This window comes from Lepidochelys olivacea (assembly GCF_965140295.1).
Source record: "Lepidochelys olivacea isolate rLepOli2 genome assembly, chromosome: 11".
Classification (NCBI taxonomy): Eukaryota; Metazoa; Chordata; order Testudines; family Cheloniidae; genus Lepidochelys; species Lepidochelys olivacea.
Window position 1 is genome coordinate 31,975,342 of NC_140421.1, and position 17,671 is coordinate 31,993,012.

The 17,671-nt window shown below is 40.9% G+C and overlaps 1 protein-coding gene across 1 annotated transcript in view; it reads right to left on the minus strand.

Annotated features, from left to right (window-relative positions):
- Window positions 1-17,671, minus strand: part of CCDC148 (coiled-coil domain containing 148) — a 169,599-nt gene that overhangs the window by 59,207 nt on the left and 92,721 nt on the right. The window contains exons 9-10 of the mRNA XM_084642703.1: window positions 12,346-12,484; window positions 9,509-9,715 (exon numbers count right to left, since the gene is read on the minus strand). Of these exons, the coding sequence (XP_084498829.1) occupies window positions 9,509-9,715; window positions 12,346-12,484 (346 nt within the window). The remainder of the gene's footprint in view (window positions 1-9,508; window positions 9,716-12,345; window positions 12,485-17,671) is intronic.

Consider the following 17,671-nt stretch of genomic DNA (forward strand, 5'->3'; position numbering starts at 1 on the left):
CTGATCCTCCAACCTAGTGAGGAGGGTTTTAAACTAGTCAAAGGGGCAGATGACAAAAGACCTCAGGTAAGTATTAAAGATCTAACAGAGGGCTAGATCTTGCAGGGGAAACAAATTACAAGTAGGGTAACAGGAGAACAAGAAGGAAAGTAGATGAATCTGCTCAATATCTTGAATGCCTATACGCAAATGGAAGTAGTTCATACATAAGCTAAATTACTTAATTGGCATCGCTAAGACTTGGTGGGTATAGCTTATTCAGGAAGGACAGGCAGGAAAAAGAGGAAAGAGATCTTGCATGATACATAAGAAAATAAACACTTGTTCTGAGAGCCAAACGGAGGTGAGAGGTAGACCAGCTGAAAGTCCGAGTGGGATAGGAAGAAGACAAGAATGCCATTGTGATAAATGAAGTGGGGGAGGGGGTAACTCCCTTTTTATGAACACCCAACCAGCCAGTTAGCTGTAAAATCCCTCTTGGTAGCTGTTCTCTGCTTGCTTTACCTGTAAAGGGTTAAAAGTTCCCCCAGGTAAAGAAACGGAAGTGGGCACCTGACCAAAAGAGCCAATGGGAAGGTAGAACTTTTTAAAATTGGGAAAGAAACTTTCCCTTTGTCTGTTTTCTCTGGGCTGCAGGAACACGGAGCAGCAATGCTATAAGCAGGAATGCTGTGTAAGGTTTGAACCATGTATGCAAAATTATCTTCCATACCTAGAAGGAATCATTGGGACATGGAACGTTTAGATAGACTCAATCAGGTTTATTTCTTTATTTTGGCTTGTGGATCTCCTCTGTGCTAACTCCAGATGCTTTTGTTTGCTTGTAACCTTTAAGCTGAACCCCCAAGAAAGCTATTTTGGATGCTTAATTTTTGGAATTACTCTTTTAAAATCTAGCAAAAGCCTAAGTTCCAGATGTATTTTCTTCCATTTTGTTTTTAATAAAATGTACCTTTTTTAAGGACAGGATTGGATTTTTGGTGCCCTAAGAAGTTTGTGCATGTTTGATTAACTGGTGGCAACAGCTAATTTCCTTTGTTTCCTTTCTCAGTTCTTCCCCAAAGGGGGGTGAAAGGGCTTGAGGGTACCTCACAGGGAGGAATTCCCAAGTGCTCCTTCCTGGGTTCAAGGGCGTTTTTTGCATTTGGGTGGTGGCAGCGTTTACCAAGCCTAAAGTCAGAGAAAAGCTGTAACCTTGGGAGTGTAATACAAGCCTGGAGTGGCAAGTATTAATTTTTAAAATCCTTGCGGGCCCCCACCTTCTGCACTCAAAGTGCCAGAGTGGGGATTCAGCTTTGACAGCGATCATGATGGGGGTCTACTGCAGACTACCAAATTAGTAGAGGTGGTGGATGAGGCATTTCTTGGGAAAAAAAAAAATGACAAATATCCAAAACTCAAGACTGGTGGTAATGGGGGACTTGAACTACCCAGATATCTGTTGGGAAAAGTAATATGGCAAAATGAAATGTCCAATAAGTTATTTGAATGTCTGGGACAGTTTGTTTCACAGGGTGGAGGAAGTAAGCAGGAGGTCAACCATTTTAGATTTGATTCTGACTGACAGGGAAGAATTGCTTGAGGATCTGAAGGTTGAAAGCAATTTGGGTAAAAGTGATCATGAAACGATGATTTCATGATTCTAAGGAAAACAGAGTGAGCCCATGGAGCTTTCTGTTCATTTGGTCTGAGAATAGAGAAGGACCCTCAAACAGCATGTCCTGGATAGTATTCTGGACTTCATAGGGAAGACCAGAAGACTGCAACCAGGATGAGCTGTTCATGGCAACTGCAGAAGCCATAATTCTAGCTGCTGAGTCTGCTGCGTCCAGCCATGCCTGCAGTGATGGTCTCACGACTAGTCTGCCTTCATTATCCGGGGAAGAGAAGTCCTGCCTAGTTTTCTCCAGAAGCAGTTCTCTGAACTTCTCCATGGAGCCCTATAAATCATACAACCCCAGCTGAGCCTGTTAGTTAGCAATATGCAGCTGCACCCGCCTGTCAAATCTTCCTGCCAAATAAGACCAGCCTCTTTGTGTTTTGATTTGGGGGTGACAATCTAGTGCCCCTGTCACGTGCACGCTCTCATTAGGTGCTATCATAACTAATCAGCCCACTGGTGGGTAACTATAAAGGTCCTCAACCTCAGGAGGGTTCATAGTATTTTCTTTCTGCCCTTTTAAAGGTGGGAGGCAATGAATCTGCCATAGAGCCTTTACAGGCTCTAGTATTGCCCCAATAATTGGCAGAGCCACTCTGGAGGTACCCACAGATAAGATGTCAACCAGGCTAGGTGAGGACTCCCTGACCTCCTCAACCTCTATGCTGAAGTCTGCAGCCTCTCTCTAACAACTCCTGATACACTTTAAAATCATCAGGTGAGATTCTGGATAAAGCAACTTCATCTGGCGAGGAAGCCAAGAGGGGAAGGGGTAGAATTTCTTCTACTGGCTGCTGTTCTGCCTCTGGGACCTCTTCTTGATGCCTGGTACCAGACTTTGGAGATGGAGCCACCTGGTGTGCAGACATTGCCCTTCTAGATCAGGGCACTGAGTAAGCACAATGAGGGAAATACTTGGAAACTGGGGGGAAAGCTCAAGGGTTCCAAAACAGCCACTGATATAAGGCCGGACACCACTAGTCAGCCCACATTCTCATAGCAGTTTCCATTGAGGAGTTGAGAGGTAGACTGAAAGACAGGATCTGTGAGAATACTGGCATGTCCTGCTTCAGACTTACGAGATGTAAGATCCCGCCTCACAATGTAACAATGAAGACTTCCCTTCCTCTGATCATAGAGGGGCTAATCCAGTCAGGACCAGGAACCGGTGCCAAGAATGTGCTGATGGGTGGGGCATTGCAGGCTTCCCTTAGGATGGCACTGAGTGGCCACTTGAGTGGGAAGCAGGCAACTGCTGGTAGTGGATGGGGAAATGGTGCAGAGGGAGCCAACTCTTGTAATGATGGAGACACGGGCACCAAGAGGCAAAGCAGATTTCTTGCTGCCACAAACAGCTCCAGGGTAGTTGGCACTGAGATGGCATCCTGTTGTGGTGCCAAAGAAGATGACTGTGCTGCTTCTGGCACTAGGCTCAATGGTGGACTTGGCTGCGCTAAAGCCTTAGGCATGGATTTGGTGGAGGAGCACTTTGGTTTCAGGTGCACCCTATTCTTCTCCTTTTTGCACTTCTTATCAGATTTAGGGGGTAGAGACCCAAAGAGGCCTCTACCAGGAGAAGATGTCTTATTCCTTCCTCAGTATGGGCAATGGAGAGTGGTGCTGGGATTCCGCTAAAGCTGGAGGTGTGCTTCTCAGTGAAGCTGCAGCACTTGGCAGCAGTCAGCCTGGGGTGGCTCTTATGGTGGCTTGAGCAGGCCCTCCACCAGCAGAAATTTCAGCCTAGCCTTCAACTAGTACTAGCAACTCTAGTACCAGTCTCTTACATGGGCTTCACCCAAGCACTTCAGGGAGATATTGTGAGGTTCAATGGCAGAGGTCTTGAGCAAGAAGCACACAGCTTGAAACATGGTGAGCAGGGTTTATCTTGGTACCATAAGCAGAAAGGCCTCAAAATGGGGGAAAAAAGTCCAAAAACTTACAAACTATACTAAAATCACTAGACTAACTACAATACATACTGTTATACCCAATCAGAGACAACTCTTCTGGTATTAACAGAGTTCCAATGACCATTGTGAGTGGTAAGGAAGAGTGAAAGGGGGCTAGAAGTGTCTCTGCCCTTCAGCTGCATGCAGTGGTGTGCAGCAGCAGGAGGAGGGTGAGTTGCCCAATGAGTACAGCTGAGAGAAAAAGTTTCCACGTGCATGTGCATTCCACTCCAGCTACGTCTGGGGTGCACAGACACTGAGCGGAATGCACATGTGCAATCACTTGAAGAACAACTGACCAAGGATCATGATGGATTCTCTATCACTGGCTGTTAAAGATTGGATGTTCTAGAAGACATGCTCTAGTTCAAAATAAATTATTGCGGGGAAGTGCTATGGCCTGTATTATTCAGAAGGTCAGACTAGATTAACACAATAGTCCCTTCTGGCCTATCTCTGATATAGATTGGAATCAGACTTAGGGTATTATCATTTTGTAAAATATGTCCTTACCCTAGCCTTGTATACATGATTCAAATCCTTAACTTTGCCCATTGGCTTGCTGGACCTGCACTACAAATATGGACAAACATAAAACTTCTCACCTAGAGGAAGGGAAAAAAAATCTTTTAAACAAGCACCAGAAAGAGTAAGTGAAATGGATTAACTGGCTTGCTTAAGTTCACAGAGTATATACATACAACTCCTAGGTCTTACATTTAAGCCTTCAGATTCCCAGGCCCAGGCTTAACCCACAAACCTACAGCTAATAACTCCTAGGCAAGTCATTTGGCTTTTCTATGCTCCAGATTTCCTGTCTGCAAATGGGGGTGATAAGTCTTTGCATTTCTTCACCTGTAGGTTGTTATATGTGTTACTGACGCACACAGCCAATCCTTCAGCTGCAACAAAGGACCAGCCAGACATGTGCTGATGGCCCATTAAAGGGAATCTATTCTCCCAATGCCATCCCAGAGACTTCTCAGAGAGAGCACGTATGCAGTAGAGACAGCTTGATCAACGGGGACTGCAGGATCCCCATGTTACAGGAAAGATCTCTCCAGCTTGCTGGAAGAAAATATAAGAGGGGAAATGACATCATCACTTGGCCTCTCTCCCCCTCCAATTCAACACCTGGAAGAACATCTGGAGGACAAAGACTTTAAACTGGGAAAAGATGGTCCCAGGCTGGAAAATAGTCCCAGCCTGTGTATTAAAGAACTGTAACCTGCTTGTACCATCTGTCAGGATGAGAAAAGCTGTATGATTCAACTCTTGCTTAGATTAGACATTTAGAATTTAGAAAGCATGTTTACTTTTTATTTTCTTAAGGGAACTATCTCTGACCTTTATGCCTACCACTTATAATCACTTAAAGTCTGTCTTTCTGTAGTTAATAAATCTGTTTTATATTTTACTTAAAACAGTGTGTTTTGGTTGAAGTGCTTGGGAAATCTCAGCTTAGTTTACAAAGGTGAGTATGTGTCCACTTGACACTCTGGCAGGGGTGAACTATTTTAATGAATGTGCACTGTCCAAGGCAGCCTTGAACAGTGTAACAGGGGACAGCCTGGGGTGTAAGGTTGGAGCTGGGGGGGAACTGGTTGGAGCCTTGCTATTGATGGTTCATGAGTGGCTGGAAAATCATTCATGTAACTCAGTTGGGTGTGTCCCTGCCGGTGGATGTCTGTGTAAGTGCAGTGCCTGTCAGAGGTTTGTAGGTTGACATCATCATTATAGTGTGAGTGGCAACCCAGGCTGGTGCATTTGGAGGGCTCAGAAGTCCCGCAGTCCAGGTTGCACCCTGGGGACCTCATCACAGTTGGAAAGGTGCCAGATCTGACTAGCTGAGAATTCCTGCAACATAGGGGAGCTCTCAGCTAGTGCAGAGACAGAGCACTTGGCTTGTGCATCACTTCCTCCATTTGGCCACTGCTTGGGAAGGGTGTGAGGTACAGAAAGGAGTGTGGCCAGAGTTCTGTACTTTAGCAATACTCAGCTGGCAAATGGTCCCCTATGGACAGTTGCTGTCTGGAATATGTTAGGACAGGCCCAGGCTGTGTTACCCAAAGCCAGGGCACTAAGCTGATCCACTAGTCTTGGAGACATAACTAATAACCCTAATTCCCTAATAACCATGCACCCAGACCCACTGCTGTGCCAAACAAAAGTTCAGCAAAACAGAGGATCTGGGCCATAAGGTGCACCAAGCTAACATAGAAAAATAGGTTCATTTAAAGAACCAAATTCTGCTCTCAGTTATACTCCTGTAAATCCAGAGTAACTGAAAAATTTGATCCAATTTAAGGTTTCTTGTTTTATAATACCTTTTGGATAGAACCAAAAGCAACTGACAAGTACTTGCTAACCAGTAAGAGTTCAAGAGAGATAACATTAGAAGAGTGAGAATAATGCAGCATGCTTTCAAATGTTAATTTCTGTGTAACTGGAAAAATCAGAGCCCAGTTCAAACAACTTTTAACATGCCTTTTATCGATCTTTCATTCTCAGAAATGTGAGACTTTCCCCATTATACATCAACATGGTATCACTTTCCTTTTCTTTGTTTTCAGATCCTTCCTTCCCATCCTACTCTCTACAGAAAAAGAAGTGTTACCATCTCCAGTATTCTGTTAACACATTTACGCCTTCCAGAATATTTGTGAACCATTACTAGAAGCCCTCTGATAGGGACAAGCAAGCCATGGCATCAACTTTTCCACATTCTAGAAGATGTGAATTCTCATAAGAAAACAAAAGAGGAAACTGAAATTCATTATATTGCTCTTCAGAAACAGACTAGCATTAATTTTAAGAATTGGTGGTAGTTATGTTTACCATCAATAATACACTGTTTTACATAACATTTCTAAAAGGGACATCTGCAGTCTCAAAACTATCTGCAAGAACTTATGAGCAGAGCTGGGTGAAAGTTTTTGGACAAATAGTTTGACAAAAAACTGCAGTTTAGGTCGACCAACTGTTTGCGAATTTGGTACAAATTTGCCCAAAAGCTTTGATCCAAAACATTTTCTGGGCTAGATTCACAAGGGAATTTAATCACCACTCGCAAATCAGTGGAGTTGACACTTCCCCTTCACAATCTTTAGCACAGTGGTAAGAATAGGCTGTGGGAGACATAGGTTTGAATCTCCACTCTGGAGCCATTAAAACCTTGTCTCCTCCTTTCCAGCTAAGTGCCCTAACTACTGTGCTATTGGCTATTCTGGGGTGGGTCTCTCCTGTTGAAGCTATTTCACTTTGAATAAAATACACTGGGCCTTGTGGTTAGGGTACTCACTTGGGAAGGGATAGATCTGGCTTCAAATCCCTGTCCAAGAGCAGAGATTCAACTTTAGGTCTCCCACATCCAAGGTGAGTGTCCCCTAAGCACTGGGTTAAAGGTTCTAGAGGAGACGCGCAGATATTATTTTCCTCTTCCTTTGTGAATCTAGCTCTGTAGAGATGCTTGGAAACAAAATGTTCATTTGATTCACCAACATACTTTTTCAATTTGCCAAAAATTCTGAAAAATGTTATATTATTCACCCAGCTCTGCTTATGAGTTAAGTCTCATAACCCCCATGTGAGGTAGGGAAGCATCATCCCCACTTTACAGAAGAGGCAACTAATGCACAGAGATGTTGTGTGGCTTGCCCCGGTGACAAATGAAGCCTGTGGCAGACCCAGAACAGAATCCTAGTGTCTTGGCTCACAATCTCACAGTTTAACCTTTTGAGACCATTCTTCCCTTAGAATGGAGCCCCATTTTTCCCCCACCCACAGAATGTGTGAAGCCCATCAAAATCGGTATGATCACATTTATACTTTACCATTTTAACCTAAAAGGATAAAAATACAACAAACGTGACATGCTAAAGGCTGCATCTACACTCGCAAACTGATAAGTATGAATCACAGAGTAGTGAATACTCAATTTATTTCTTTTATTTATGACTAGTATTACAATACTGCCCAAAAATGTGCTAGGCACTGTACTGTCATGATGGAAAACTTGATCCCTTCCCCCAAGAGTATACAGTCTAAAAAACCAAAAATTCAATGAAGAATTGTAAGAGGGATACAAAATACAAGCAAGGAGATCAGGACAATGCTTGGCACAGATCTTATTTTCCATGTTTGTTGCTTTTCTTTGTCCATCTGTTCATCCTAACTCTCCTTTATTTGGCCCTTTTGGGCCCCTTTTTTCTAGAGTTACTTGATTTTTTTTCATGAAAATATCAATTTTCATCAGCCTTTTTCAAAACTGGAATTCTTCTTTTTGACAAATAGAAAAACAAACACTTTGATCTTTTCCTTTCCTGCCCCCCTCCTTTCCAAGCTTCCCCACCTTCAGCCATCAAGTGGCAAAATGGGGGTGGGGGGAGGAAGGGGAAGATAAAAGGGCAGAAAAGGAAAACAAACTTTCAAAACCAAACATTTTTGAACTAATAGTTTCCAATCAACAAAAAAAGTTCATAAACTGCTGATGAAATTTTTCACAAAAATGTTTTCTATTTTTTGTCCAGTTCTACTTTCTTCCATTATTTATTATTCACACTAAGTAGAAAAGAAAAAGCAGGGGAAGGCAGGTGATCATACAAGCAAAGCGATGCTTAGCACATGTGTTAAATTTTTATTTTGTTTCCTTTTCTACTTTTGGCCTTCCCCAATTCTCTATTTTCTTCTCTGTGTCCATCCATCCGAGTAGAGCTGCCCTTAACATGTAAAAGCAGTGTGGTGGGTCCAAGGGCAAGAGCTTCCTGAATGGCCTCACCTGTCTGTGGGGTGCTTAGTCCAATGAGTGTTGTTTCTCACTGCACTGATGTTATTCCAGATTTTCCCTCTAACCCTAACCCATTTGTTCTCAACCTGGTTCCAGTTGTCCCCACTTTTAGCCTCTTATGTCAAATCACTTTATCTCGCCTTCTCTCGATCTTATTAAACCACTCACATTGCGAGTGTAGATACAGCTTTAGAGAGTTATAATAATGAAGTCCAGCACCAGTGGAAAAAGGGCACTTAGGAAAGGAAGGTGAAGTTCTGGAATGAAAACTTTCACCTTTTCTCATGTCGAGGTTATTATTCATATATGCCGATTCTTGATAGGCCAGATCCATAGCTGGTATAAATTAGCATAGCACCATTTACTTCAATGAGCTGCACTGATTTATACTAGCTAAGGTGCTCAGCATGTATTTTTAAATAATCTCTATTAGCATAAGAAAATATCTTTGTAAAGCTATTCAAGCATGCATGAGCTCCAAAGAAGCCAAACAGGAGCTCTGGTATAAAACAGTGTAACCTCAAAAAAAGAAAAGGCACCTTAGAGACTAACAAATTGCCACAAGTACTCTTTTTCTTTTTGCGAATACAGACTAACACGGCTGCTACTCTTAAACCTGAAACCTCAAAGTCATTTGCTGTTCAAGTTGCACAAGAGAATAGAGGGATAAAAACGTACAGATCTCTGCCAAAAGATCACAGTCTTCTTCACCCACGTACAGGTATTTTTATTGTAATAAAGGGCTGCCCAGAAGGATTAAATCAGACTAGTAAAAACAAGAATACGACAGGTTTCAGAGTAACAGCCGTGTTAGTCTGTATTCGCAAAAAGAAAAGGAGTACTTGTGGCACCTTAGCGACTAACCAATTTATTTGAGCATTAGCTTTCCGATGAAGTGAGCTGTAGCTCACGAAAGCTTATGCTCAAATAAATTGGTTAGTCTCTAAGGTGCCACAAGTACTCCTTTTCTTTTTAAGAATATGACAACCAGTCTCCATTAGGATTTTTTATCTTAATACTATTGGTTATGCAAGATTTTTGCTTGAGTTAATTTTGAATCCACCAGGATACAACTACCAATATATTTATGTGTGGTCTTTTAATTGAGCTTACCTTTCCTTTCAGATCAGCACAGATTTCCTGTTGCTTTCTTCTATTATTAGCCAACATCACTTCTGTCTCATGAGCAGCACAGGCTTCAGCAATAGTCATTACTGCTTTCAGTAAAAAGGCTTTTCTAGCCTGAGCCCAGTTTAGAATCAAAGCTCTACGTTGATTCCTAGCAAAATGATACTGGTCCCAAGCCTTTTCATGAGCAACCTAAAAAGTAAAATTTCAAAAAGATTTAAAACCATAGATAAAAGAATAAATAATTCTGAACATTAATTTTATGACTTGTAAATTTAAAGTAAATTAACAATATTTCCATGGAAATGAAAATGTAGGTTTTGATTTTGGTAGGTGCTGAGAGTCTTCTCTGAGGTGCTCAGCACCCTCAATTTTCCTAACTTCAGCAGGATTTGAGTTGACTTCACAGGAAATACTAAACACCTTACAAAATCAGACCCTTAGTGACAAATTTCTGTGCTCCTTTATGGTACCATAGCTCCACTGAAGTCAATAGAGTTGCAATAATGTAGCATAAAAGAGAATTTAATTTGCCTCACTATTTCTCCTAATGTGAAATCTACTGTTACCCTTTTTTGACCCCGGCAGTTGTTCAAAATTAAGGGTCCTGTCGATTGTTTTGGTTAGGAGGAAAAATTGATGATGGAGCCAGGTCACTTTGATGCAATCCCATTTATTTACAAAAATGTACAAAGTCCTGTTTCTCTGGACACAGAAGGAATCAGACAAATAGGAGATAGTTTCTTTGCTGCTGAAAAAGGCTTGGAACTGTGAGCACTCAGCCAAAAGGTCTCTCTTTAGGCTTTCCTCAGGGCTATGCTCCCAGCACTTGTTCAGGCTGTATCCTTGGCTTTCCCCTCCTTCTCTGGCTCTGCTTCTCTGGTCTTTATGCCCATCTTTCACAGACACACACATCTTCACAAACAATACTAGCAAAACCCCTTTGCCCATATGTGCCTTTGTTTTGGGCGGAAGCTGCTGTTTCAGCTGTCTGTTTTTTAAAGGAGCTTAACTCATTCTTACATTTATCCCAAAGGAAGGGCAACTGTTACAACCATTAGCTTCAACGTGTTTTAACCCAATCCATAAAATACTAGGAATAAATTTTGGTTCTTCCAACAATGTATGTCAAAAAAAGGGGAGATGAATCTTTAATCTCCTCAAAGAGTCCAGGAGCTGTACCATTACTTCCCCTCACCCACTCTTCATTTGCCTCATCTATGCAAGGCTTGAGGCTTCCGTGAGAACAGGATCAGGGCCTTACTCCACAAAAATCCATTGAAATCAACAGGACTACTATCATAATAAGGCATGACAGTGTGAGGAAGACTAACAGAGTCAGATGCTCAGATTTTATCATTTTCGGGACAGGGACTGTCTCTTACACCGTTTATGTTTCATTACTAGCACAACAGGGCCCCAGATCTCTGTCAGGATTTCTAGACACTATCATGTAAACAATAATGCTACAATTGCCCCTTGCATTTATCCACAAAATGACACAATATTTGACAAGCATGCCCATCTTAAAGCGGATGAAGTACCAAAACAGGCAACAACTCTTAGGAGGAAAAAGGAAAACATTCAACAAACTTTTTAAAAATATATATGTATCTGAAATATCCCATATGTTAAAACCCATCAGATTTTAGTTCATTATTCAAAGACTTTCCCACTATGAAGCACTTTAATTTTTAAAATACTTTCGTCTAATATCCAACTGTTAGCATTTTACCTGTGTTTCATAAAGCCTAATATATGCTAATTTCACACCTGCCAAACATTCAAAAAAGAAACAAATATACAAGCTTCTAAAATATGCTGCCAATCACTAATGCAGAATTAAACAAACCCAGTTTAGTTATGCTAATGTTATGTAACTATTTTAAGAATTAGTTTTAGCACTGTTGTAACATTTCTATATTTAGAATGCTGAAATACAGTTGGTTAAGAGAATAATAGTTTTGGATTTTTAAAAATGGACCCTTTCAAGGCCTAAAATTAGACCTGCACATTTTATTTTCATGTATGTGACACGAGGCCCATGCTCTCTCATTGTATCTTCCAGCTCAGTTCCTGGGAGCAGGAGAAGTATTGAAATTCACAATAAATTATCCTAGAGGGATTGATCATCATCCCTTTTTGTTGCAAAAGAGCATGCAGAGAAAAAAAGATGCTCCCTTTTTGCACATTTTTTCACTCTGCCCTGAAAAGATTTATGGATTCCATAAACTACTATAGAGCGCAACCCCCCGCCAGCAATCCGTTTTGTAAGGCATTACGCTTACTGAAGGCATTTTCGGTACATCTCTTTTGCTAAAATATACTCTTTTTAACAGTTCGCGAAAACCTTCCCCCCTTTTCCCCTCAACTGTATGCTTTGGAATAGTTAAATGATTGGTCCCAGAGTGTAACAATACTATGTCTGCTCATGAGAAGAGAATAGGGAGGCAGAGTGCAAGGATAGTATGGTGTGCACATCAACACTTATAAGTACAAACTATCCTAGCAAGCTGAATTGTTGTTGTTGGGTTGTCCAGAAGAGCAGATGCAATTAGAAAAGTGCCACAGGCCTTGTTTTGGAGAGGTGATAAATTTTCAGAATTCTCTTACAGGTAACTGAGCAAACTCAGCATGAACTGGGATACTCAGTCTTGACTGTATTTATAAACACAAAACCTTTCTTTTAACCACTATAAGTGGATTAATTTCAAAATATAATTTTTTTCTCCTAAGCTTTGGTAATAAAGTGTATTAGTCTAGTACTATTTTTAATCAATTTTTTGAAAAGGGAACTTTCTAGCATATGAAGTGGCACTGACCAGATCATGCCTAGATTTGTGAGGCAGATGTCTCTGTAGCATATCCAAGTACAGAGTTCTTCTGCTCTGAAGGTCACTTGGATACTGATTTATAACAGTCTGATAAACCCAGTGATCATCTTCACTCCAGCCAAAGTTCCTGTAAGCAATCAAATCCAACATAAATTTTAAACGGATTAGATATGAAAATCATAAAATTTGCATTTGATTTCTTTCTCTAAGGCCTGTCCCCGCAATGGGCTCTGAGTGAGCATACTCCTGCACCTGAGTGGAGTCCTGTTAACATCAAAGGAGTTCTGCATTGATACTAGGGTCTTCCTTCATGAAACTCATTGCAGGGTCAGGGAACAGATATATAAATTGTCTTAATTACAGTAAATGGCATTTCTAAACATGGCTGTTTATCATGTCTTTATAAAAGTGAACTGTTTTTTTCCTAACTTGGCTTTATAGTAAAAGAGAATAGAACTATATTGTTTTTCCTAAAGTAATTACAATAATATAATATTTTACAAGAGATGGAAAATATGGGGTAAAGAAGGAAGGAGCTCATATCTATCTAGGTTCTTTCATAGCATTCTTTAACATCGTATCTGTGCACCAATGAGATGATCTTATAGTATCCGAGTATGGCTTAAGGCCACACTTAAATTGATTTTATAAACTTCATTGGCCAAAATGGCATGACCAAGGTACAGAGACTCAGAGAGACACAGAAATGTACAACCTTTTAAAATAGGATGACATAGTAATTAAGTCTGCATTCAAGGTCAGATTATGCTTAGCCCCTGTACAGGTGCACAGAGGATACAAAAATGTTGCCCATACACAGGTCAGGTATGACTAGACTTATAGAAAAAATGGAAAAGGTGTGTGCTAGGACAAACACGACAAAATAAATCAATGCTTGTGAATTGTTCTTGGGGAAAAGAGAAAATAACAAAACCACATTTTTTTTTTGTCCTGGACTTCGTCCTAGTCCTTCTTTAATGAGTTCAGTCCCTCCCCAACCTTAAGGCTATAAAGAAGAAACACAGTTACATAAAGTAAAATAAAGACAGCAGAGGGTAGTTTGCCAAAACTTTGAGGAGAGCAGTCAGCACTCCTATTTTCTCCCATGTCTCTCCCTATCTGCTGGGAAGGTGGTTCCTGTGTATCTGGAGCCATTCCTCAACAGGCTTCACCAGAACCCTGAACTACATTTCTGGCTGCCCTGAAGACCATAATTTCCAGCCGGCTGTGTTCACTTGGCCGCATGAAAGAGCAAGACGCTGGCTAGAACCATAAAAGGACCAGCTTACCACTACGAAGAGATGGGAATTCCAGCCCTCCTTGCTTTAGGGTTGCCACCTCTGAGGTGCAAAAACCCCACAAGACATCTAGGATGATCCTGAGCCCATAAATCTGGACAGATTTCTCAGGACAGCTCTCTCAGAAAAGGGCTGATCTTGGGAAAACCTAGCCAGGAGGAAACCCTATCTTGTTCCTGGAACTCTGGCCTCATCCCCAGAAACAGTGATAGTTGTATTGATTTTCCCAAACCCTAAACTGCTTCCCTGAAGCCTCTCAGTAAGGATGTTTTTCTATTCCACAGGTATCGTTCCTGGAATAGGATAGTGCTGACCCAAAGGGGTCCCTTCAGGCCCTAAAAAGCCATTACAGAGAGAAAGAAAATAAGATTGAGAGAGAGACAAGATACAGTGCTAACATATGTGAAAGTACTCAAGAAATGACATTGTGTAAAAGATCCGAAGTGAAATATAATTGGTTCAAAAATGTCACTTCTGGCTGTTATTTCCTCTACAATGAGTGTTGTAAAAATATTTTATTTTCATTCACTAAGTCGAGGTGGCTCAGGAAATTTCCACTGGTGAAGAAGAATACAGTTTTTTTTAAAGGGCCATACATGTTTATTACTTGATTTCCGAGGCAGTTAAGAATGCCTGAGTTCATATCTAGTCCCAGTAGGCAAAATTTAACTGAGTATGAAATGAACATATGGTGTGAAACTAGCAGACAGATTCTAATTTAAATAAAAAAAGAAAGAAGGGGAGAAAAAGAGAGGTGACACATGAAAGTAATTATGCAGATACAAAGGTGTGAATTGCCAAAAAGGTGTGTGGCTTATCCAAACTCTGGATTAATATGTGCAAAATACAGCATAAGCCTATTATGACTCAAACTCTCATCATCACTCATATAAAGTTTTCCCCCTTTTGTTGAGTAGGGGCACCAATGTGACTCAGTAGAAAACATGTGGAACATGAATGCCTTGTAGGGACTGGTTTTTTGTTCTGTGTTTGTACAGTGCCTGGCACATTGGTGTTCCGGTCCATGACTAGGGCCTCTGGATACTACAGTAATACAAATGATAAAAAAAATAAGTATTGATAGAAGTCTCAGCACACCCACTGTTTAGTCACCATTAATCTCTTTATGCCTGTATGCAATTTGTGGCTTGAGTCATACTGGAACACAATTCAAACTCTTTTGGGAGCCAGAATGGTGTTCCAGTACTAACTGGAAGTACATTCTGGCACTTTTTTTTTTTTAAAAGGACTTGAACACTGATTACAGCTGAACCCAGGCAGCTGAAGGGGCCTTGATCTTAACAAGATGCTAAGCAATTTGCCTCCCACTACCCAGTCTCACAGAAATTAGACTTATAGGGATGATTGGTTACTGTTTATGGAAGTTTTGCAGATCACATGGCTGAATGTGCAGCCAGATCAGATGTCTTGCATGTTAACAGTGACTATGCACACTATTGTACTGAATGGTTTAGGAGTAAGTCTGTGATTTTTAAAGATGATATGTACTCACTGTCACTCCAACACAAAGAACTATGACTTGATGTAAGTGCAAGGGGAACAGTTACCTCACAAATCATCTCTTTCTTCTCCTTAACAAAATTGCTATGCTCATCCAGAACATTTCAGCCCAACTTTCATCTGAGAATAAATATTAGAATGGCAGAGGAAGTATGTGCAGTCAGAGGTCCAAAATTATGAAACAAACCTGTGCAAGACATTAGGCTGAATGAGTGCTGATCTCTTTTCAGCATAGGCTGTAAGACCCACCTATTTAAACAACCAAACTGTAACACCACTCATTACAGAAGAAATCATCCATTAGCCATATTGCTATAAGAAAAAGGATTAAAGGAGACAGATGGACAGCTTGGCTTTCTCGAGATTATGTGGCATATTTTTAATATTGTGAGGTAGTCAAATATTACAGTGGTGAGAGACCTAAAAAAACCCCAAACTAGTTTAACATGGGCCTGGTACTAATTTCATTGAATCATAGAATTGTAGGACTGGAAGGAACCTCAAGAGGTCATCTAGTCCAGTCCCTTGCACTCATAGCAGAACAAGTATTATCTAGATGATCAAATCTCCAACGATGGAGATTCCATAACCTCCATAGGCAATTTATTCCAGTGCTTAAGCACCCTTAGCACACATCATGTGCTAAATCTTCTTTCTATGAGGTGGTTCTTACTCTGTGCAATTACTTCAAAAAGAGTACAATTTTTTTTGCCATGTAAGCCTTCACCACATTTCCTGGTCAATGAAGCCATGACCAACTGCCTCATTCTTAGCCTGCACACAGCTTTCCCTTTGTGCATAGGTAGTGTTTGCTAGTTAGCAATCCACTGCTGTCCCACAGAGATTGCTGCTGTCTGCACAGTTGTCAGCTATGTTTGGCACTGATGGGTAATGCAGAGATGTCACTGTGTACTATTTATGGTGTTTTATGTGCTACTGATGGAATGTGATGCTTTAAAAAAATAACAACACACAATCCCCTCTCCCCCCCTCTCCCGCACCCCCGGATTTTAAGCTCTGGTCCATGAACCACCAATGGGCCAGGGCCCTTGTTGACATCTGTAGAATGAAATATTTTGAGAATCAAGAAGTAGGAGTGATGAGCCTGGAAGGGAGTGGTAGATTGAGATGATTTTCTCTTACAAAGTGATCTGCAGCATTAAAACATTTGAGAAGCACTAATCTACTGTACCTTCATTTTATTACATTCACTGACTGACTATCCATGTATACTCACTCATACTTGGGTTATTTATTGTTGCTCATCACTGCTGGATATGTAGTTGTGAGAAGGTATGACAGCTGCCCTCTTGGCCAACATACTGGGGACCAAACCAGGGATCTTCAGAGCTAAAATATAAGCTACTACAGCTTGAGCTAAAGAGCCAGGGTTCTGTAGCAAGGGGCTGTAACAATTCATATCATCTGTGGATCAGCAAAGAGGGAACTCATACCATACATTCACCACTGGGTTACAAAGACATCTTTCCTAGCCTCCTTTACAAGTATATTCCATATACACTATGTGAAGTCCAAAATAACCTCTTCCAGTGATTTGGCTTTAACAATAAAGGAAGCAATAATGTAACCAAGGTCACCTCACACCTTTCCCAAAGCTTGGCTCCTTATAGGGTTCCTCACTCAAGATTACTCAGCTTCTCCCTAGATTGACTCTCTTGAAAGAACTATGACATGACATAAGTGCAAGGAAACCAGTCGCCTCACAAATCATCTTTCTGCTCCTTAACATAATTTCTGTGCTATCTAAAACATTTCAGACCAGTTTTCATCTGAGAATAAAGATTAGTCAGTCCCACCCTCCTTATTTTTGGGCAAGATAAATGAGTATCCTGCTTCACTTAGGCAGTAGAACTGACTTAATCCTTTCCCAGGAAGATCAATACCAACAGACAGAATGGAGCATTTCAAGCAAAATCTTAGAGTCTTTTACAATAATGTTATTGTGTTATTTTTGTTCTTTTCAAAGCACTAATGATTACCACTGAATGAGAATCAATCTCTCTTTAACTAAAGTACCAATGCAAAACAAGACTAAAATCGATTATTTAAATCAAGGTATCCTGTCTGCTGATTTAAATAATGAAAATCAGTGATTGAAATGGCTTTGATTTAAAATCAGTCCACACTGCATCAGACCACACTGCTGTGGTTAGTGGAGCTATAACAAGCATTCATTGCTAGTGCCTGAGTTGCCTTGCCACTTTTGGTACATGCTTTCTGGTTTGCACCGTGCTTGTAGCTGTTGTTGCACAGTAGCTGCTCAATAGGCAATGACCCATATTATCCAATCTAGCTCTATCCATATCAATCTATGCATAGGTCTTACTCCATTGGGTCTCTGATTATCTCTCAGCACACGGACCTTTGACCTATCACTCCTCTCTGAATCAGCAGTATGGAACATGAAAGATATTTCTGGTGCCTCTGTTGGTTTTGCTTTTTCATGCATTTTACGTTCCACTTTTTTTCCTTGC